Source organism: Barbus barbus (genome assembly GCF_936440315.1).
Source record: "Barbus barbus genome assembly, chromosome: 45".
In the NCBI taxonomy this organism is placed as follows: domain Eukaryota; kingdom Metazoa; phylum Chordata; class Actinopteri; order Cypriniformes; family Cyprinidae; genus Barbus; species Barbus barbus.
Window position 1 is genome coordinate 9,076,310 of NC_136723.1, and position 24,715 is coordinate 9,101,024.

Below are 24,715 nucleotides of genomic sequence, written 5' to 3' on the forward strand. Positions count from 1 at the left end.
TTTTGGTCCACTCTTCTTTGCAGAATTGTTTTAATTCAGCCACATTGGAGGGTTTTCAAGCATGAAAGGACTGTTTAAGGTCATGCCACAGCATCTCAGGCAGATTTAAGTCTGGACTTTGACTTGGCCACTCCAAAACCTTAATTTTGTTTTTCTTGAGCCATTCAGAGGTGGAATTGCTGGTATTTGGGATCATTGTCCTGCTGCATAAACCAAGTGTGCTTGAGCTTGAGGTCACAAACTGATGGCCGGACATTCTCCATCAGGATTTTGTGATAGAGTGCAGAATTCATGGTTCCATCAATTAAGGCAAGTGGTCCAGGATTAATTACGCAAAGCAGCCCCAGACCATCACACTACCACCACCATATTTGACTGTTGGTATGATGTTCTTTTTATGAAATGCTGTGTTGGTTTTATGCCAGATATAACGGGACATGCACCTTCCAAAAAGTTCAACTTTTGTCTCATCAGTCTACAGAATATTTGTCCAAAAGTCTTGGGGATAATCAAGATATTTTTTTGGCAAACGTGAGACGAGCCTTTATGTTCTTTTTGGTCAGCAGTGGATTTCGCATTGGAACTCTCCCATGGCTACCGTATTTGCTACCGTATTTCTCCATTTGTGGATTATGGCTCTGACCGTGGTTCGCTGGAGTCCCAAAGCCTTAGAAAGCCTTAGGCTTTATAACCCTTTCCAGACTGATACATTTTGTGTCAACTATTTTGTTTCTCATCTGTTCTTGAATTTCTTTAGATCGCTGCATGATGTGTTGCTCTTTAAGCATGCTTCACTTTGTCAGACAGGTTCTATTTAAGTGATTTCTTGATTCAACAGGTCTGGCAGTAATCAAGCTTGGGTTTGGCGAGTGAAATTTAACTCAGGTTTCCAAAATAATGTGGTTAATCACAGTTCTTTCATGATTTAACAGCAGGGGCAATTAATTTTTCACGTAGGGCCAGGTAGGTTTGGATAGCTTTTTTCCCTTAATAAATGAAATCATAATTTAAAAACTTCATTTTGTATTTACTTGCATTATCTTTGTGTAATATTAACATTTGTTTGATGATCTGAAACTTTTAAGTGTGGCAAATATGCCAAAAAAAATTAAAAAAGGAAGGGGACAAAATCTTTTTCATGGCACTGTATAATAAAAGAGGAAAAAAGGATAGAACATGAGAAGACATGAAGTAGAAGTGAAAAGTAATTGAGACACAGAAGGGGTTAAATGTTGGAAGTTAGACTGAAAAAAGTGGTCTGGTCTGAGAAAGAGAAAGAAAAAAATATACCAATATGATCTCAGCCAAACAGAATAGTGGTTGTCAAGTTACCAGGTCTTTTGCTGTCCCCTAAAGCAAGCCGGCTGGAGTCGGTCTTATCTCCTGGCTCCAGCTCAGCCCACAGCAGTCTGGCCCATAGAGCCTCTCTCAGCGCTCAGCCTGCAAACATCGTTTTAAATCTGAAGCTTCATTAAAAAAATCATTCTGCAGCATCCACAATGATATTAAATATATTAAACAGGTATCCAAACAGACACAAAACCTGCAATGCTCATTTTAAAAAACACAATGGGGCGAACAGTTCTGGCATTTTTGCACACAAAATTTCAGTGAAAAAAAAACTTAATCAGCTACTAAATGTACTGAAATAGCACTGTGCAGTGTTTTTATTATTATTGTTATTCTTTTTTTAATTTTGTTTTTGTTAAATGATTTGATGTTGGATATTCAATTGGATGCTGATTTCCCCCTTTTTACAATAATATTACCTTTGACAAATCTAATGCTTGAAAATGTGAAAAATTTACTTTGCTTATTTAAAAAAACAAAAAACAAAACATTGATAATAATGCTATTAATTGTAATATTTAGCCAGTATCAAAATGAATATACATTTTTTATACTGTACATTACAATGTTGTGATGCCTAAATTGATTTTAAATTAATAATTTAGATTATTTACTTATTTATTTTAGAAAAAAAGTCATATAGAATCAGCCTTTTGTTTTCATTATTTAATATTTATTTTTATTTATTATTATCACCTTATTGGTATCAGTCAGAGGCTGCAGTGAAATATGTATCATCTACAACTGTTTCTGTTTTTGTATAGAAATTTGTGAGAAACTTTAGATTAATGAGCACTATTCACTAGTTGCTTATTAGCATGCATATAGCATATTGGCTGTTTATTAGTACTTTTATAGCACATATTAACTTATAAAGCCTTATTTTGTCAGGGTGCGGGTGTGGGGATAGAACGAGGACTCAATTGCAGGATGAAAAAGGGCTTTAATAACACAAAAATAAAATAAACAAACAAACAAAAACTACCCGTAGGGGAAAACAGGCTGGACAAGGGGATCACCGACCACATTAGACAACAAACTCGCCCAGGACTACAAACACATTTTGGCGATTATAAAGGGAGCAAATGAGGAGGGTAACGAGGAAAACACAGGTGGGGCAAATGAACCAATAATCAGGTAACAAGATGGGTGGGGTCAAGACAATTGACATCACACAAAACAAAAACACAAGCACATGGCCAGCAAAACAAAATCACCAGCCATGTGCAAAACAGGACACGAACATGCAGCTAATGAGAATACTCACAAGACGCGTGTTCACACAAAACATGACAAACATGAAACCACGCAGCCAGTGAAAAACAAGCTACGTGCCACTCAGAACAAGACAAAACAAGACAACGAAAAAGGACGTGGCCGGACCTGAACCGCATGCCGAACAAAACACAAAACACACGGACAGAGGGGTGCACGGCCCGAGCGAACTCGAGACCGCACGCTCCCACAGCAAGACCAACCTGAAGCGTGAGTGTAAGTTTTTTTTATTTGAATAAAATGAAAAAAAAGCTTTCAAATCACATGAGCCAATATTTTATTCACAATAGAACATAGATAACATAACAAATGTTTAAACACAAATGTTTATGCACAAAATGAGCTCATTTCAAATTTGATGCCTGCTACAGGTCTCAAACTAGTTGGAATGGGGGCATGTTTACCATGGTGTAGCATCTCTTCTTTTCAAAACAGTTTGAAATGTCCTGATGACATGCTGGAAGGTCTCCCTCCTCTTTAGCCCGGAGGACACGGCGTCCATGATTTCCAACAAGAATGTCAAATTTGGACTCGTCTGACCATAGAACACTTTCCCACTTTGAAATAATCAATTTTAAATGAGCCTTGCCCCACAGGACACGACGGCGCTTCTGGACCATGTTCACAAATGGCTTTAGTTGGCATCTGCAGATGGTACAGTGGATTGTGTTTACCTATAGTGGTATCTGGAAGTATTCCTGGGCCCATTTAGTAATGTCAATGACAGAAACATGCCGATTCTGAAAAAGAAAGACGATGGGCATCCAACAAAGGTCTTCGGCCTTGTCCCTTACGAACAGAGATTTCTTCAGTTTCTCTGAAACTTTTGATGATGTTATGCACTGTAGATGATAAGATTGGCAAAGCCTTTGCAATTTAACATTGAGGAACATTGTTTTTAAAGTACTCCAGAATATTTGTACGCACTCTTTCACAGATTGGAGAGCCCATCTTTACTTCTGAGAGACTCTGCCTCTCTAAGACATCCCTTTTATAGCTAATCATGTTACAGACCTGATGTCAATTAAATTAATTAGTTGCTAGATGTTCTCCCAGCTGAATCTTTTAAAAATGTCTTGCTTTTTCAGCTTTTTTGAGACCTGTAGCAGGCATCAAATTTGAAATGAGCTCATTTAGTGGATAAAAGTGTAACATTTCTCTGTTTAATCCATGTTCTATTGTTAATAAAATATTGACTCATGTGATTTGAAAGTCTTTTATTTTTAATTTTATTCAAATTTAAAAAACGTCCCAACATTTCCGGAATTCGGGTTCTACTACAACAACCACCTTACTTACTTATCAATAAGCAGCAAATTAGGAGTTTACTGAGGGAAAACTCTTAGTTAATACTGAATATGTGGTCCCTAATCTAAAGTCTATTGTCATATCCCCTGTAGTATAAAATGTGTATTTTTTTTCTTTTTATACATCAAGTACTTTATAGCATCTTCACAGCAATAAAAAGTTGCTTTGAAATCACAGCATCTCACATCATCTTGCAGTTATGAAACAGCCATTGTACTCTGTTAAAAGCTGTTTATTTTTGAAGTCACACATTATAGCTGAATTTATAAATCTGCCACCCACAGTCCTTCTGGACGGCCCTCAGCGACCAGCTGCCTCCTGTTTGGCATTGTCTATATATTTCATACTCAAGATTTCATTTACATGAGGAGCTGACGAAGTGTTGATGAACTAAGGAGAGATACACCATATCACGCTAGCTGGGTCGACCAGGCATGAAAAAGTTCAGCTAGCATCAGATTGACAGCAGAAGTTAGTGTATTAATATTAATTTGAGTGCTAATGGAAGTTGTTTAGATGTTGTAAACATCACTCGCGAGTTAGCGTGCGCTGTTAATCACGTACGCAAACGCGGTCAGTTAGTCTCTATGAATACTAATATGATTAGTCAAGAGTTTAGGGGCAAAACAAGCTACATTTGCGCTTAAACAACCGTGAGTATTCTGTCAGAGCGATGACGGAAATATGTACAGAATGATGTGCATTCGGGGGGAGCGCAGCGAGAGTTTCCATGGCAACAGGATTCCTGCGAAAAGGTCAACGTCAAAGGCAGACTTGGAAAAGCACAAGAGGATTATTGGGGATTTACCGACGAGTAAAATCATTTTTTATTCCCTTTTTATGTATTTTTTTGTCCTATCTGAATGACGATAAAAACACTGGAAATGAATAGTGCAATTATATTGCTTAAAAAACGTCTCGCTCTCCCTTTTTATGATTTCTTGCCTTGGTCCTTTGAAGTGAAATTGAAAAGAGAAAGAGTGGTGGACGGCAGTGGTGCTCAGCTTTGTGCTTGGTGCTGATACGCACTCTTCTGCCCCCTCAATCACCCCCCCCCCCCCCCCCCCCCCCCCCCCCTTCCCTTTCCACTCACTTTAATTAAGTCAGCCTCCCTGGCATGGCTGCCAAAGATAATTGGAGTGGGTTTTGGATGCCATTTACTCGAAATGTCGCCTGTTTCTTTCTTTTTTTTAAATTTCCTCGTCTCTGCCACGTTCACTAATTTTCTTCCTCTCTTCTTGTCGTTTATGAGATGGGGATTAACCTGAGGTGTGTGCCGTGTAGGTATGCATCACAGACATAAGACAATTTATTAGCCAACTTTGTGGGTGAAGATTACTTTTCTTTAACTTGCTTTTAGAAATAGTTCTTGCTATATTTTTGGAGCACTTGAAGGAACTTTTATGATAGGCTATATTTATAATCTCAAGCAATTAGTCATGCAAACTTCATTTACATTTTCTTGTACTAACCTTTTTTTTTCACTCCTAAATATATATATATATATATTTAATGGATCTGTGCAGCATTTAAGTTCAATAAAATCTTCTTCCAAAAAATATATAGTATATTTATTTATTATTTTTTTAACTGTTCAAGGTGAGTGAGTTGGTCATATGGTTCTTAAGAGATTCTAGATGTTTCATCACAGGTTCTTGCATTGCTGCATGAAGTTGAAGTTTGTGCAGCTTCATTACATACCAAGTGCATAGACGCTTTAGGTCAATAGGTTACAATGTTTCAGTCTGCCAAAAACATTGAAAAATTATTATCATACTACAACAATGTTTTTGTGCTTAACATTTAAAAAAGTTGTTAGAGTAATTTTGGTAACACTTTATTTTAAGGTCCAATTCTCACTATTAACTAGCATGCTCATTACTAGCAAATTGGCTGTTTATTAGTACTTATTAGTTGTTGAAATACCATTTCTAGATCCCTTAACCCAGCCCAATACCTAAACTTAACAACTACCTTACTAACTATTAGTAAGCAGCAAATTAGGAGTTAATGAGGGAAAACTCTTAGTTAATAGTGAATATGTGTTCCTTGATCTAAAGTATTCTCTCTGTAATCTCATAATAGGCTTTTTACAGAAATAAATTTGTAATATTTTGAAAATTATGTCATACATTTTCAGTCATAAAAAGTCATGAAATGAGTTATAATGTTTTGAAAGTAATATTAAAATATGTATAATATAATAATAATATAAGATATTTTACAGGAATATATTTGTAATATTTTGAAGATAAAATAATGCACCTTGTTTATGTTGTGATAATCACATTTATTTGCATAGTATTGTTTTTTTTTCCCTCAAAATATTGTTTTATTCACACAATGTTAATTTTACTGTAACTTAATGTTAATTACTGTAATTAAATGTTATTTAATTTAATTTAACATTTTTTTGGTCTCATAATGGTATGAGAACTTTATTCTATTTGTTTAGTTCTATTTTAACATGGCACTAAAAGAGAGAATAATTCAAGTATTATTACAATATAATTATTGTCAGGGTATGACATTTGAGATTTGCTTTTAACATGATACTAAAACACTGTTGTATCATTCAAACATCTATCATGTCAAACGCAATAATTAATGGTGGGGTTAACAAATTTAATTAATTAATTTACTCATTTTGGAACATGTTTGTTGTGTTGATCATTTCTTAGGAAGTACTCTTCGCTTTCAGAGAGATTATTTGCTTTTATGAGTATAACCAAGCTATACAAGCAGAATATAAATGTACTACAGCTCACTTTGCTGCCAATTTGTCAGGTTAATCCTTAGTTTTGTAGCCAGTACTCTGATTTATTGCGTGTGATGAACTTTCATGTTTTATTGACGACATCTGTTGTGTTTCGCAGCCCAGGTCTGGTGTTATGAAGTGCTGTTATGTAATCTCGAGGTATAAAACTTTATACAGTACCACCCATTTTAGCGTGTCTGCTTATGCTGATCTCCTCAGGCGGCAGCGTGTCACAGTTTGGTGTACACGTGTCATAGTTTTGGAGCTAGTGCTTGTAGTAGCGTGTGTGTTCTGGTCACAGTGTGTGGTGACTGCAGCGGGAGTCAGTGAGTGAGGCCTCCTATCAATCATGCTGGGCTGCTGAAAAGGGCTGCGCTGGGCCGGGCCACCCATCCAGCCGGCCAAGGCAGGGGGATCCAATATCCCTCCAGCCCTAATGTACTCCAGATGGCCAGGGCAGAGCGCTGGGGCCGGCCAGGGCCTCTCTGTACACCTCCAGGCCGAGCGAGAGCGCAGGGCGATCTGTCTGCATAGCTGCGGTGTGTGTACGTTAGAGAGGAGACGTCCTGACCGTGGGGTTCCACTGGAGTGTGTTTGCTGAGCTCGGCGTATGTGCATAACACACATTCTCTTACTATGTGTCATACAAAAACACCTTTATTAGCCTCATATAGAAGTATAGTAGGGGTTCATAAGGAATCAACATATCCACAGGAGTTGCTCCAGAGGTTATGATTTTACAGTCGTTGCATTAACTGTAATTTCTGTCATTTTATAATGGATAATTCAAAGTTAGGGATGCAACAATAATACAATTCTGGTATATAATATAATATAATATAATATATTATATTATATTATATTATTTACACACACACACACACACACACACACACAAATCGAATGTAAATTCATGTCCCAGTCACAGTTTCTTGGTTAAATAAACATTACTTACACCAGGGGTCGGCAAGTAAGTTTGGCATCGGGCCAAAAAAATATTTTGCCACTAGATGGCGGGCCAGAACATAGTCAAAGGATAATTTAAGAAATTAATTGATGAAAAATGCAACTAGAATTCCCTGTGACATATTGTTACAGTGTCTTTTGTAACTGTGAGCTGTTACTCTGTGTCAAATCCTGTGGTAGGACCTCCGCGCTCCGGGCATTTAATAACTCTGCTCTGGATTCACCATTTCCCGCTCCACTCCACTCCACGCTCACTGAAATCAGAAACACCGCTCTGCCTTTGCACCGCGGCTAAAGTATTTCAGTATCACAGTTCTGTTCATAGGCCTATATTAAAAAATTAAATAAATAAAAGATTGTTTCAACGTGGCTTATTGGAACACTAGTGTGCAATTTTTATTTATTTTTTTGATGAAAATATCAGTACGTTTTCGTTAATTATTTTACCAACGGATCGATGCATTTCTTACAGATTGCTGCTCATTTGAAATCGGATACAGATGAAAGATTACATTTGTTTGAATCCATTATTGAGAGAGCGATTGCGTGTGAATAAGTGTTGTAGTAGTTGTTTAAATCATGCTTTCATCTCAAAATATTCAGTATCTAGAAGGAACAAACAAATTCCTTGAGAACAAGACAATGCTTTTTTTGTGTGGAAAAACGAGTGATTTATACACTTTTTAGTGTTATATTTTGTAATACTGCCATTGTATTATTTTTGTACTACATTTTTTTCTTATGCTATAGTTTGAGGAGGCGCTGCTTTCCTTGCCTCCTCGGAGGAAACGGCCATATGTAAACTAAACCATGTTCTGACCAATGTGAACATGAGTGAAAATCTGCATGGGAAACTACGCACTCATGAGAAACGTCTAGTTGCGTGGATTCTTATTGAAATGACTGGATTTCAAATCTCATCTGTTGTTGTTTTCCCACAGTAAAGGATGCAAATAGGAAGTAGAAGTGACGTACATGGGAGAAAGTAAAGTTTTAAAGCACTCTCACACCCAATCTTCAGGGGGTGGATTTAAATATGGTAAAATTTATACTCTTATTAACTGAAAGCATAATCAAATTGGGGATGAGGGATTCAAACAACTTCATGAATTGTGGTTCTGAATTTAAGGAAAAATTTAGTTTCTTGCAGATATTCCATGTGGATCTAGTCATGGCATACCAGCACCGTTGATTTAGATAATGGCCCCTTTGGATAGAAGAACGCTACCATTTTAGTAAAATAAACAGTCAGAAATTGGACTGAGGGTTATTTGAAATGTTATAGATACACCGAGGAATGTGTCTGTCTCCCTGAGGCGCACATGGAAGCTTTCATGGTAACACTATATCTGATGGAAGCCATCGGCCCGCCACAGTTGTTGATGCACCTGCGGGTTCGAAACTTGGCTCAGACCTTGAGATGGCCAGAAAGACTTTCCATTCAATATAGCCTGTCATTTTATCCCTGAATATTCTTGGTCTCTCTTGTTCATTCTTTCAATTTCTCCGTACCCCCCTGACATCTCATCTTCTCACCCTCTATGAGTGTATTTTGTCTCGCTCTCTCTTTCTCTGTCGCTCTTTCTCTCACTCCTCTCATCTCCCCGTTGCCTTTCTTTCCCCCCACGCATGATTCTCTCTCCCTGTGGCATTGCAGAGGAAATTTAATATTGGATTGTTTGGAGTTTCCAAGGATTCCATTCGGCGTAGCTCCGGGCACTACGCAAAGACAAACATCAGCTGTTGCGGCCAAGAGCAGCAAACATCGCCTCATTATCCCACCATGCTCATTTTTTCTCCACTGGTCTCGTCTCATGCTCTCTTCTAAGTGATTCGTTCTCCCTGTTAAACCTGCTCTTCAGGATGTCTCTGCTCCTGTCAAAATCAGAAAGTGTAGAAAGAGTTTTATAAACATTTTAAAGAAGCATGTTATGTAGTTTATGAAATGTTCTAGAATTCTTTTTGGTTGGATTCTGGAAATTTTGGCATTGGGCATTTTGGTGTTCCAGATGTTCTTCCCTGTTTCTTTCCATGCAGGAAGAAGTGTAGGGCATGAAATATAGGCAAACAGATAGATAGATAGATAGATAGATAGATAGATAGATAGATAGATAGATAGAAATGTCTGTTTTTCAACAAGTAATATTAGCAATTATAATAAAATACCTTGTATCTTTCTCTCTCTCCATCATGGCTTTTATTGACCTATCCTCTTCAGCTTCCTCTTGCCAAGTAAAACATCTTGTTATTGGGTTAACATTACCTCAGTGGCTTGTCTTTACCTTGCACTTACAGATCCCGTATGAATTGTTTAGATTTAAACAGCTGCACTCCGTTCTCAAACCTCTGTGTTCGGTAAGATACTGTGAAATTTCACCGGAGCTGATAGATTATGACTCTAACAGTTTAGCCATATGTCTCATCAGTGTCCAGCGTGCGCCGATCATTTGACCCTCCCCGCCGGGCTCTGTTGGCAAGTCCGAACATACGTGCCTGCCGCAGAGTCTCCTTGCGGCCTCTTCTGAAACTTAAACTCTTCATTAGGAATCTGCTGACAATCAGAGCAGTCAGAGAGTGTGTGTGATAATCCCCCCTCTCGTTAACCCCCCGTGGCTCTCTGTGAGTGCACACACTTGCTCCTGAGGTTTTCTCTTTTTTTAGGGAAGGATGGAGGGGGTCTGAATCCTCCGCATGCTGATCACCCTTGCCCTAATCCTACTGCCACATTTTTGGCAAGGCCATCTCATGCTCTGTGTCTCTTTTGTGGCATAACACATGCATAGCACCTTATTTATTATCCTCATCGCTGGAGTTATATCAAACCAAACAATGCACTCTTGTTTTACTTAGTTTTATTATTTTATGTATATATATATACATATATGTATGTGTGTGTGTGTGTGTGTGTGTGTGTGTGTGTGTGTGCGTGTGTGTATGTGTGTGTTTGTATATTGCAGTTCTTTCTATTTTGCTGCCATTTTTTATTTTTATTTTGAGTGTCAATCGACATTTCTCAGTTTGATTGCTTTCCAATTCACAAGCTTTGACTTATAATGTTCATTGTGTTTGAGCGTTATAAACACATGCAATAAATTCTCTTTATTGCTATAAATTATACACAGAAACTTCTAACATGTTACTTTAGGAAAATACTGACAATAAATAATAAACATATATAATTCATACATTTATTAACTGTTTAAATATATTATTAATAAACATATTTTACATTTGTGTAAATGGTGTGTGTGTGTGTGATAATAAAATAAACAATTAATTTGTAAATGTGTTAAAAAATAAAAATACAATGTATTTAAAATTTATAAAATATATATTTAAATATGTTCATATATTTGAAATAATCATTAATATTATTAATATTATGTAGTATATTGTAATTGTATACATATAAACACACAATGAATATAATAATCAAAATTTATAATAATAATATTTATTTATTTATTTATTTAGTTTGTTTGTTAGTTCAGAGCTTGTGAGTAAAAACTGTTATGATTGATTTCAGAGTTTTCTTTTATGCTCGAAGGCTTCCTAAAACAGGCCTGTTTCCAAGGCATGTCACACTATTCCATTAACAGCAGCTGAGTGGAAATTGATGGATGACGTGCTAAATGGGTTAAAAACGGGCGTAAGTGGCCACCGTTTCCATCGGTCAAAGAATCACTCAACAAGCGTCTGCTGAAACGTCTCCTACAGAATGATGTATTAGCACAAACTGCTTTCTGATCTCACGACACATTTATCACAAGCAGGGGTTGTCTGTTTTTTTGCCGCATCCACTCAAAGTTTCACCAAGCGACAGAGCTGGATGCCTCGTGGTAAGATTAGGAGGTATCCATTTAAACAGCCCTGCAGATTGGGAAAGCGAGATAACGCACACACTGTCCCCTTACCCGTATCTCTGCTCAACATGAGAGCAACCAAACCGATTTGACAGCAAGCTCTTGAAGATTACCTTCCTTCTCTATGAGCTCAGGAGTTCCAATTTCGGCGGAATTCCAGCGTTCAATATTCCGATTTTTATCAGTGCAGTGGGGAAATGCAACCATGGCGTGTCATCGGCAGGAACGGCCGCTCGCTCTTGTGTGCACTAATGACATCAAGATGCGATTGCAACACGGTGACAGAATGATACACACCGTTCACACACCCACACAAGCACATAAAAGTTAGAATAATCTAAGGGTACTTGAAATGAAGCTTTTGGTGCATTTTCTAAAGATTGCCAGTGTATTATGTTTAATGGATGGGGCCAAGCAGCATTGAATTCTGTTCTAAAGAGAGCTATTAGCTTTTTGCCCTCTTAGCTTGTCATACAGTCGAACCAGTCTACGTGTTGTACATGCACACCTCTCCTTTATCTCAGCTGCTTACCAGGAAGTGTACTGAAAATAAGCCAAAGGATATCCTTTGCAGTTCCATACTGTATCACCAGCATTAGACTGATTTTAGGCCACAGTTGATGCAGGTTTCTGAAGTCTCAAAGTTATACAAAAGTCATGTCTGTATTTTAGAAATCATGCAATTTTGAACGTGCAAATCTTTTAGGATCCATTCCTTCCATACTTGTGCAGTCTATTGAGAAAATGCTAATTATAATAAAAGCTTTTAGCTATGGTAATGAGGTAATTTGCATACGAACCATCGGGCCTCTGGGAATATCAAAATTTCACCACACAGTAAGTTTCTGCAACACCCATTTCAGCAAAGACTTTAATCTAATTTTAAAAAGCAGGACACTTTGGAATTATTTCTAGATCTACCATATCCAAACAATCATTAGCATAAATACAAAGGCAAGTGAAATTTCAGATAGATTGGATGAATGGTGAATGAAGATTCTGAATGTCTCAGACACATACAGTATGCATAGTGTGCACAGAATGCAGATTTTCTTGGAGCATTTCTCTAGATAACCTTTTAAATTTTGCAAAATTGCTAATGTACAAGCAGCGCAGACTGTGTGGAATACTGTATACAAATAAAGAAACGCACTGCAAATGCTCACAACACAACCAAATAAAGAATTTTATTTGCAGCGCATGTTTTGAGTATTTGCAGTGCGTTTCTGTATTTGTTTGTGTTGTGAGCATTTGCAGCGCGTGTGTTGTCAATTTGATGAAGTTGTTTTCTTAATTTGCAGGTGTTTTTTTCTATTTGCAGCGCGTTGAGCTCTCTTGGCCACCGTACAATGGGGTCCAAACAAACATTGTATGGACAGAAAAACTAAGACATTTTTCAAAATGTCTTCTTTTGTGTTTTGCAGAAGAAAGAAAATCAAGGTCTGTAAATAATGACAGAAGTTTCATTTTTGGGTTAACTATCTCTTTAAACCAAACGAAAAGCCATAATTTGAACATTGAGAGAGCAGTTGAAAGAGAGAGACACACACATAGAGAAATTTGAGCTCATGAATATCAGAGATTAATCCTCCACCTGTGGTTCCTACAGGTTAATGAGCAGTGCTGGGACACTGAGTCTCTCAAGCTGTTTTACACTGGTGTGTGTGTGTGTTTGTATATGAAGGCAGTATGTTGCCTGAAGGTGTGTAGCCCTGGGGTGCATGTTTGCACGTCTAAATGCGCTTGTGTTTGGCCTGAAAACCTGGTCTGGATTTTTCCGTCCCCATGCAGGGGTTCTGCTCTGACATACTGCCCTTTCCCTTCTTCATTAATCAAACCTCACATCGCCGTCCTTTTCCTCTCCCAGCGCGCATCGGGACGTGCTCACAATGCATTGCAAATCTGCCCACGGAAGGACCTCTAATGTAGTAAATGTATTCAGGTGGGCCGGTTTTATGTATTCACTTTGGAGAAGCCCTGACTCAGGACATTAAGATTCATGATATTTGGGCATTTGTGACACGCGCACTGTTTAAAATTATTCATTGCATTCCCCGCAGCATCTGTGAATGACAAACTTCCGCACAGGATACATTGAAAAGGAGCCTGGTAAATCACAATCAGATACACTTTTGGCAGCAGCACACGTTCTCGCTTTGAAGATCAACAATTCCTCAGGTTAGGCACAGAGGCCAGTGCTGGAGTTTGCCACGAAGTCTTTCACTGTTGATTCATACTAATAATTCATTTTACAGCTGAAGTGTGTCTTTTTTTTGTTTGTTTGGTGGTTAAATTCTTTCAATCCCAGTTTAATATGCTAAAACAACTGTAACTTTCACAGGTTGATTCCCCTTGAGAAGTATAAACACTGTAGTATTTTCAAAACATTGTTTGTTAGAGCCCGACAACAGCAACATTGAGCCAATGGTGTGATCATAGGTCGAGGCTCTCACTTTGATTGACAAAATTACTAACGAAAATTTTACTTTTTTTAAGATGAACAATGCGCATGTCAGTCCTGTCTTCCTGTGTCTTGTGTTTCCCTTCCTTTCGTGCCCATATATGGTTAGTACCTGTTCCTGTCCTTGTTTTGCTTATCAGTTTATTAGTCCCCAGCCGTGTGTTATTAATTATCTAGTTTACTCCTCTGTTTATAAGCCCTGTGTTCCCTGGGTCTGGTGTCAGCTGTTATACGTCATTCCTTGTGTTCTGTGTCTCCTGCGACTCCTCCTATGTTCTAGCGATTGGATTAATAAATATTGTTATTTGAAGAGTTCCTTGCCTCCCCGTTTCCTTGCTCCAGAGAATTGTGGCAGTTAATTAGTTAAAAAAAAATACTATTGAAATTATGACAGGAAAAATATAACACTGATATTAAAGGGATAGTTCACCCAGAAATTAAAATTCTGTCATTAATTATTCGCCCTCATGTTGTTCCAACCCGTAAGCCCAAACCCTCATGTCTTTCGTAACCTGTCAACTTTGGAACACTGGTACTGTCATGAACGTGCGTCAAATTCTGACACAGAAGATAATTTATTTTTTTTGCACACAAAAAGCATTCTCACAGCTTCATAAAATTGAACCAGTGATGTCACATGGACTACTTTAACGATGTTCTTACTAACTTTCTGGGCCTTGAATGTGGTAGTTGCATTGCTGTTTATGCAGGGTCAGAAAGCTCTCGGATTTCATCAACAATAACTTAATTTGTGTTCGGAAGATAAAGGTCTTACGGGTTTGAAACGACATGAGGGTGATAAATTGCATTTTAAATTGGACAAAAAGATTATTTTAAACTAATATTTCACAATATTAAAATGTTTACTTTATTTTTGATCAAATAAATGCATCCTTGGTGAGCATATACAGGATTTTCATAGAAATTTTATTACATAGAAATAGGATGGATATGAACTGATGACATATTGATTTAGTTTAAAGGATTTTTTTCCTCACAAAATAAAACTATGTGTATATTTTGTTTGTGACATTAGTGACACAGAAACACACTTCACCTATAAATAAAATGATTTATGTAGTTGTTTTCAGTTTTTGAAACAACGTCCAGCAGTGTGCCACGTTGGAAGTGTCTCAAGAGAAAGTAAAGGTCTGTTGTTTCTTCAGCCTGCCAGCTTGCCTGGTAAACAGATATATAAAACACCCTCTTCCCAGATGTGAGGGCTAGCTGTGAGACGCAGAGGGAGACTATGTGGATGATGATGAATGGGGTCTATAAACCACGAACCACTTCCTCCTGTACTTCAGAGCTCACCTGTTTCTGCTTAACGGGGAAAAAACCTGCTGCTCTTTTTCAGCACCGGCTCGCACGCGGAGCTCTCTGCGGCCCGTCCACAAAGGATGTTTCTAACTAACAGGAAGTCATTGCCCACACACTCATCTTTGATCCTTCGGCATTGTGCACAAGGATGCGTGTCTCGGACTGAGAGATTCAATACATGGCCATTCTCCATCATTTGTTTGTAGCTGATAGCGAGAGTAGTTGCAGATGCGTATATACTTTCAGTTTCCAAATTAACATGCAGGCTTTGTCATTACTAAACAACGTCTCTGACATTGTTCTATTAGCCTCGTCAGTAGCTTTCCGTCAGGTGGCTACGTTAATTATCGACTGTGATCAAACAGTCAAACGATTGTGGGTGAGGGTCTGGCGGAGCAGTATCGATAGGAAAAGGGCTAACATTCGAACTCTCCCTTTTTCCCAGACACACACCAGACATGTTCAATACATCCCCACTTTACTTTCCATTTCCCCAGCCTTTAAAACGCTCTCCCTGCCAGCTGTAATTATGAGCTCAAGCCATGAAGTTACAGGCTGCTGCATTGTATGTCTCATTTACATCTATTATGGTTTCTCATGAAACACTGTAATTAAATAACTTTATACTATTTACTATTTGGCAATTAAGTTTGTTCTATTTATTTTCTGCTTTAAGAATATTGTTATATTAAAAGTACATTTTCTTGAATCTTTTCTAGGATTCATGCACTTCTGAAAATATATTTCATTGAACAAAAATTTAAATTATTTTTGTTCGCTATAAATTCTGTGATTAAAGCTATAACTTTAAAGTGATTTCATCTGTTTTTGTATTTGTTTTGTTTTTTTTGGTGTCACTACAATACTTTTTTAGGCTGTAACAATCTTTAATGTATTATTTAATGGGAAAACATTCTTTATGAATACACTAATACCCAAAGGAGCTATAGCTTCTAGTTTTTGAGACTTATGCAATTACATACATAATTTTTTTAATGAAGGAAATGTATACTTATATTCAGTGAGGATGCATTAAACTGATCAAAAATTACAATTAAAATTAGATGCTGTTCTTTTGAACTTTCCATTCATGAAATAATCCTAAAAAAAATGTATGACCACAAAAATGTTTCTAGAAAAATATTAAGCAGCACTACTGTTTTCAGCATTGATAATGTTTCTTGAGCACCAAATTAGCATATTAGAATATATATATTTCTGAAGGTTCATGTGACACTGAAGTCTGAAGTTACACTTTTTAAAATACATTTACATTTAAAATGAGAAAATAGTCATTTTAAATGACTATGTCAAAAACATTTAAAAATTCCACCAACCCATTTTGTATTGTAGTGTAAATTTTACCTATAGTTTACTTTAATATCTTCATTTAGTCATTTGATTTTTGTATACAAGAGTCTAGCAACGTGACAATTTTTTCTATGTATATATTTATTTTGTTTTTGATTAATGGATTAAATGATTGAAATGGCCATTTGTGACTGAAAATTTTGTTGCTTCCCAACTTTTTTTTCCCAATAACATCCTGATATCTTATACAAAGGTTTCATTCCTTTCTTATTGCTTTCCTGTATTACTGTAAAATTTACTGCATGTCCTAACATATATGCAGCTGTTTAGGCCATCGGGTGCATGACAGAGAAAAAATTTCTGACTGTATATCAATAAACGGATCGATGTGTTTGCATCGACCGATACTTTGAAATCAATACCCGGTATGTTAAGTCAGAAGGTGTGATGATGTGTTTTAAAAGAGCAAGCCGGAAGGCTTAATCAGTGCACGCCTTTCACCCGTCAAGACTTAGGAGGTTTCTTTGCTCATTATAAAGTACGTGTGTGTGTGTGTGTCCATGTCTGTAAACACAGGTTTGTGGATAGAGCTGTTACCCAGTGTACACGGTGTGTATGCATTATTATTATGATGCTGCTGTGGGTACCACGCCACTCCAGGGACCGAGACTTGAGAGGTCCCCTTAAAATACCGTGCAATAATTGGAATTGCTTTATCTTTAGTCTCATCAATTAATGTGCAATTTTCCATTTAATTACCAACTCGCTCACAAAATTTGCAATTAAAATGAGGCGAGATAACAGCAAAGATGCCTTTCGGCTGATAGCACTTGGAATGAGAACACAGGCGTTGTGTGTAATCAGTATACAAATCACACACAAACACAACGTTCTCAATTTGTATGATTTGGACGAGCTTCATAAAATATGGAACGCCAAGCCAGAATCTAATTTGTGCTTGGAAAATTCCTCATGTTTCCACGAAGTCTAACATGAAACGATCTGAGCGCAGAGGTGTTGATGGTGTTTATGATCATGATAACCCAAAACTGTGTGTGTGTCTGTGCGATCTCCTTAAAATAGCTGTTTGGTTTGTCTTGGTCCCTTCGACCATTTTCCACACACTCCTGCCAACCTGAAGATGAGCTGCGAGGGAAAAAAATTATCTTTCCTGTTTTCCCGCTCTAACTGTTGTCTGTCTGCTGTCTGAGGAAGGTTACATCCTGTCCGCTGTCTGAGAGACTTGGCTTCTGTACTGGATTCTGCTCTGTGTCTCCTTGATTTTCCCACAATCCTCTTGACAATTCACTTGTCCTGCTGTCCACAGAATTATTGCTGCAAACTTTGATGCAAACAATAGGAAAATGTGCATAAACACGATTCTATGCCTGATTTCAATCTGCTAAGACATAGACAGAGCTAACAAGCTGTTCTCAAGAGACAAAATTACTACTACTAAAGCGCAGAAAGAATTTTATAGGTCACGTTTTAAATGAGTGATTTATGTCTTGTGTAATTACCGAACGGAGAAGAGGTCCCACCCACATTAACTCGGCAGATGTGATTGTACTGTTCTTTCAGAGTAATTATATATGATTGCTTATTTTTATGTATTTTTAGTATTCTTTACCATTGTTAGCTTCTGCTTCTTACATCTGTGGGCTGCTACTAAAAGCCTGGAGCTCAATGGTGGATTGAAGACCGTGTTTTGGGGGGGGGGGGGGGGGGGGGGGGGGGGGGGGGGGGTCAAACTGTCTGAAATGATCATTTTAATTTGGGAGTGATTTCAATGAGGTTCTGTAATTAAAATTTTACGAAAGACTCAGCAAGTTGAATATAATTTGATATGCTTACAGCTGTCTTCTTGTGTTTGGCTGGCACTAAATCTTATTTTGAATGCACTTAGACTGATGGGAAAATCAGTATGGGGGAGACAATATCCAACATTCAAAGATGTTTAAGGTAATAGACTTGGTAAGAGCATATATAACTTGAAAAGAAATGTTGCATTTATTTATTTAAAAATTCAAACAAGAAAACTGTTCTTTGGAAAAAAGTGCAAATTCTATGATATTTTCACAGCTTATGACAGCTTCACTTAGAAATGGGGTTCCGGGGTCCATGTGCAGTGACATGGGGCCAATTATCTGTAGTCAGAGTTTCCCACAGTGCACCGTCTCTGGAGTCCACCATTCCCTTGCTCAGTGTCAGTTACTCTTCTGACAACAGAACTAATGAGCCCCTGATTGGCCTGCTAGGGTTGTCATGTTTACCTTAGAAAACACTAGCTCATCATATATCTGCACCTCAAGGTGCTTATTTGGTTTTCTGGACAGATGTAGTGCTAACAGTTTTTACTGGGTTGTCGGCGATGCATTAGATTGTCTTGCTTGAACTTGTTGCTAATGTTTTGGATTTAGTGACATTATTTGTTAATTCTAATATTATGTAAGAATATTTGTGTACAGAATTGCATTAAATGGTCAATCCATAGGACTACAAACTACAAATAGCCTTTGTATGCAGACCTTGATGTGTTCCCTGGCCTCAGAAAGGTTTTTATTTTATTTTATTATTTTTTGAACTACAACATTGTATGAAAGTTTTTTTGTGAGTTTAAGTACAGCAGCACCTAGTGGTGTGTCGTGGAATTGTTTCGGTGAAGAACTGAGGAAAGCTGCAATTATATATTTCTTTATATATTTTCATCAGTGTTATCAATACAAATTATGCAATCTGCTATAAAAGATAAAAAGCACAATTATTGTCCCTCTGGCAAGTAGGCCAGTAGATATGCATTTGGTCATGAGACAGGACTGTACATAATTTTTCATGTAACTGTTTTGTTTCCTTCAGGATCTGCATGTGAAGCTATCCCATGATGCAACATGTGTCTCCAGCACCAGCATTGACCATGATGGCCACACAGAGCGTCCCTCCACCATCGTACCAGGAGAGCCAACAGGTCAGTTAACAAACAAACCGTTAAAAAAATATATATATATTATAATACTGATTATTATTGTAATATTACCATTCATTAGAAAAATAAAAATACATTCACTCACCTCAGTAGTTCCATATCAAAAAAATAAGAAATAAAATGTATACTGTTTAAGCTTTTTTATTTAATTTTTCAGCAAAGTTATTACAGTAAACTGTGGCTTTGTCTCAAATTGTGGCTGTCAGAAAGGTACATCTGTAGTTCTGTGCAATGTCATATCTTCATTGTGCTTGTCCTGAGTTAATCAGAGGGACACAGAGCAGCGTTTTTGTCCCAGAGCCCCCTCTCCCTGTCCGGCTGCTGTCTCCCTCCGCCCTGAGGATTAGAGGCTGGGGAGAAGAGCAGCGCGCTGGTGGAGACATGCAAATGAGAGCTAGTTAAGTGTGAAGAAGCTAATTTATTTCCTATTTGAGGCTGGGATTAAGACTTCCAGCTTCCTCCCTTAAACCATTTTTGTTCTGGGGAGGGAGACAGGAGGAGGCTTGCTTTCAAAGCAGCATCACAAAAGAGAAAAACAGGGCAGGAGAGACAGGGAAGCATAGACAAAAGACAAGTTGTACTCTCTCTCCCACTTATGCATCCTAAACAGGGTATTTGTTCATCTTGACAGTGTTTCGATTGCTAAAGGGCGAGACCTCTGCCCACCTCGACTGCCAGAGTTTTATTTGATGACTAGGTGGAACGTTTTTCTGCAGAAGGTGACCTATGTAATATTTTAGGGGTCAAGTGCCTCAATTTAGATTCCAGATTTTAATGAGACCATATGCTGCATTGTCTTGCGTTGTCAGAGACAGTGGAAGAGCCTTCCTGAATATGTATGCTGGAAAAAAAAAAGAAAAAAAAACATGTTTCCTTGCTAGCTTTTGTCTCAAGTTTTTCTAGAACTTTATCTGGACACGTGCCGTTTTTCCTCTGTCGCGGAAAAGATAAGAAACCAGACTACTATGCGCACATTTCTGCTCTTATAGCTCCTTAAAAAAAGCATCATAACCCATTAAAAAACACAAAAGTGAAGCGTGCATAAAGTAAATCTGATAAGACGACAGTGCCTGGCTGTGAGCCACCAATAACATGCACATGAGCAAGATGATCTTGAACTGCATCCTTGGCCCACTGTTGCAGAGGGGGTAAAAGCAGGATGGGTTTGCGCCATCTTCAAACATTTTTTTTTAGCTTCAGTTATCTGTCAGCAATTATTAGCTGTTTTTACATAAAAAAAAAAAAAAAAACGTCTGGAAAGGACACAATTCATTTGATAAAAAAGAGAGAATCTGATTAATTCTGATATAAAAAGAATAGTTTAATAGGTTTAAATAGGAACATGATCTTCATTTACTCACTTTAATGATCTGGCAAACTTGTGTTATGTTTTTTTTTTGTTGGTCATCCATTGAACATATAAGGAAATATTGTTTATGGTTGCCAAGAAATGCGAAGTTTGATTGAATTTTAAATTATAACTTTTTTTTTTTTAAACGATTTGCCGATACAATAATTTAAAAGAATTTAAGAAAAAAAATGGTCAGAGCCCTTGTTATTCTTAATTTTGACATTCATTTTCATTTTTACACCACTCATATACATCGGTCAAAATATCAGTTATCGGTCGACTTGATCTGTAATAATCGGTATCAGCATCAACCCTGAAAAACACATATCGGCCGACTCCTGGTTCTTATTATTTTGGTTATTGTCCATAAAGTTTCAAATAAAACAGAAAATAATCCCAAATGATTATAATGAAGTACCTTTCATTTCTAGAGTATTTGAATCACTGGATTATCCATGAATAGACATTACTACATTGATATTTAATACATAAGCAATCAGTGCTAGCAGATGGATTAGTTAAGCAACAAAATGGACAAAAAGTACTGTAAAAGTAGTCTATTTAAATATTTTGGTGTAATATGGTCTAGACTGCAGATCTGTAGTTATTTTGTATTCTGTATTTCTTCAGATGACAGGCACTACGCAGCAAAACTCAAAGGCCCAGCATGTCCACCTCTCTGCAGCCTCAGGGGCAGGGGCCACACAGGTCAGCGTGACCCTTGACCCCCAAGCCCAACTGGAGTCAGACAAACGAGCCGTTTACAGGTGAGTAGTATGCACTAATGCAGCTTCTTATTAAGGACATCATTTATAAGTAAATCTAGATTTTTCCTTTCTCTGAAGACAATGTGAGCAGTGTTTACAAATGCAAAACATGATGCAAGGATGCTGTGTGGTTGCTAAGTTGTTTTGGTTGGTCACTAGGGCACTGCAAGGTGGTTGCTTACTGGACAAGTAAAAATGCATAAACAAAAATACATTGCCATTCAAAAGTTTAGGGTCTGTAAGATTTAGTTTTTTAATGTTTCATGTTTGAAAAAGTCTGCAAAAATACAGGAAAAAAGTAATATTGTGAGATAGTATTAAAATAGTTTTCTATTTTAATATATTTTAAAATGTAACTTTCTTACTGTAATGGCAAAGCTAAATTTTCAGCAGCCATTACACCAGTCGTCTGTCACTTGAACCTTTCAGATATAATTAAAATTTTTCTTATTATTATTAGTGTTGAAAATAATTGTTCTGCTTAATATTTTAGTGGAAACATGATGCATTTTACATGCAGGATTCATTGGTGAATGGAAAATAAAATTATAAAAATAAATAAAAAATTCAACTTTGAAACAGTAGTGTGTATTTATATTTCCAAAGTATAAAAGTTTTGTGTTCCTCCATATTTTCCCAGTGAATATTATGCAGGTACCTGTACACCATTGTTCCATCAGAAATAAATAATGCAGTTTTATAGTCATTTGAAACGCTCATAACATATTGATCTGAATACAAGCATACAGACTAGACGCTTGATTTGGATAGCAACACGCCTGCATAAGTCATATTTTCCTCGTTTATTCATGAAGTAAATAATACATGGCACACTGACACTTTAAATACTTAAAGCCTCATTCCCAAACCTCTCCTCCCTGGTTGATTACAGCGCGGCTGTTTGCGAGCCGCATGCATATCGTAGCATCGTCGGTTCCTGTCTGAAGGCAGCCGCGAGGGCTCGTTCGACCGGCTGCAGCGCTGGTTATGATTAACGGTGTCTCACAGTGGCGTGGCAGAGGCCCGTGGTTTCACGCTAACCCCTGAGGCAGGTCTGTGAAGGCCTGGGCAGGCCTGGGGCTCAGGCTCTCAGCTCCTCAGAGAGAGAAAGCTGCCTTTGATGTGAGCAGCCAGCCGGAGGCGGCCTGCAGGCGGTGTGAAAAAAAAAAGCCTAGACTCAGCCTACATTCACACACATACACACACACACACACACACACACACAAACACACAGTGTCTGCTCCTACTTCCCCCTCGTTCCTAGTCACATATACTCAAGCACGGACTCAGCTTCTCACTCGGCGTATATATCTAACCACCTTCTCTCTCTCTCTCTCTCTCACACACACACACACACACACGCAGATTTCTGGTTTCATCCTACATGACACATCTTAAGTGCTCTAAATATTCAAAGGCGCAGCAGAGAGCCTTCACTCATAACTTGTTCAGATTCTCATCCAAACGCACACCGGCACAATGAAAGTGCACAGGTGAGGTAGAAACCAAGGAGAATTGTATTAGATTTGACATCTCGTGCTGTCAGGTGTCTAATGCAATTAAAGTGCAAATATTCAATAATGCAATTTAATATAATTTAAGTTTATTGTGTATAAAGAAGAAATGTATTGTTTATTAAAAGTAAATGTTACTACTTAAAAATAAGTATTTATTTAGTTGCTTCATAATGTATGCTATTATATGCATTATAATTTCTCAGAATTGACGAGTCAGTGTTATATTGGCCAAGCAACCATGTACATGTTGAATCTATAGTGGGAACAAGAAAAAAATAAATAAAACTGTTTATATATTCAATTGTTGTAGCAAAATAAATGGAGAGCATGAAGCTGACTTTGCATTATACACTTCCATTCAAAAGTTTTTTTGTTTTTTTTAAATAAATTTATAATTTCATTAAATGCATTAAATTGATCCCAATTGACAATAAAAACTTTTACATTGTAACATTTACATAATAACAAAAAATATTTAAAAAATGCTGGGTTTTTTGCTTGTTTTGTTTTTACTTTCTATTACTTTCTACTACACAACTGTCTTCAGTATTGATATAATATTTGTTGAAAAATGCATATTAGAAGGATTTCTGAAGGATCATGTGACACTGAAGACTAGAGCAATGGCTGCTGAAAATTCACCTTTGCTGTCCCAAAAATAAATTATATTTTAAAAAATGTTTAAATAGAAAACAGGTATTTTAAATTGTAATAATATTTCACAATATGGCTGTTTTCTTGATCATGCATCCTTGGTGAGCATTAAAATATCGTTTTGTGTATGTTTTTTACAGTAGATTTTCTCTGCATTTGTTTTGTAGAGTAAAAAGCAACATGGTATCTCACCTCCAAAACTATTGTGGGTATTTAACAGAGCAGACTTTTTTGTGTGTATCTGTTTGTTTATAGTGTATCCTCCTGTATTGTTTTGATTAAATTTGGCAGGTTGGTGTTTATTTCTGCACCTCTTGTTTCTCTAATTGCCGGTATTGCGAGTTTGAGTTATGGAGTCTATGCTCTGGCGTGTGTTGCTTAATTATTAACAGTGGAATAAATGTGCGATACAGTAATTATCTTAACGAGTTACTGCACTCTCTTTTAAAGCATCCGAGACCTTCTCTTCTTATTAGAAACATGGCAGGGGGTCTCTTTTCTGCGGGGTACTTGCGACATATCCAAAATTAGGTCCAATAAAAAGCACCCAGCATCCAGGAGATGAAATTGTAATATGTATCCGAAGAAGTTCCTGAGGGTGAAAAATTCAGCACTATTCCACAATGATAAGAGTGAAACGGAAAGGAAACTCAGGTGGGAAGAGTTTGATGAGTGAACTGAATAAAGAAACCTAGCGCATGTGTATATATAGCCAAGCTTTTAAAATGTTTTTCAATCCTTCATTCTTAAGGCAAATTAATTATTACTTCATCTCTAATTATTATAATATCAAAGTGAAATAAATTAGACTTTTACTACAAGCAAATCTAA

The 24,715-nt window shown here is 37.2% G+C and overlaps 1 protein-coding gene across 1 annotated transcript in view; it reads left to right on the forward strand.

Moving 5' to 3' along the window:
• LOC306864238 (homeobox protein PKNOX2-like) overlaps positions 1 to 24,715 on the forward strand; it is a 67,393-nt gene that overhangs the window by 26,071 nt on the left and 16,607 nt on the right. The window contains exons 3-4 of the mRNA XM_079408090.1: positions 19,469 to 19,577; positions 21,577 to 21,713. Coding sequence (XP_079264216.1) covers positions 19,491 to 19,577; positions 21,577 to 21,713 — 224 coding nt within the window. The 5' untranslated portion in view covers positions 19,469 to 19,490. The remainder of the gene's footprint in view (positions 1 to 19,468; positions 19,578 to 21,576; positions 21,714 to 24,715) is intronic.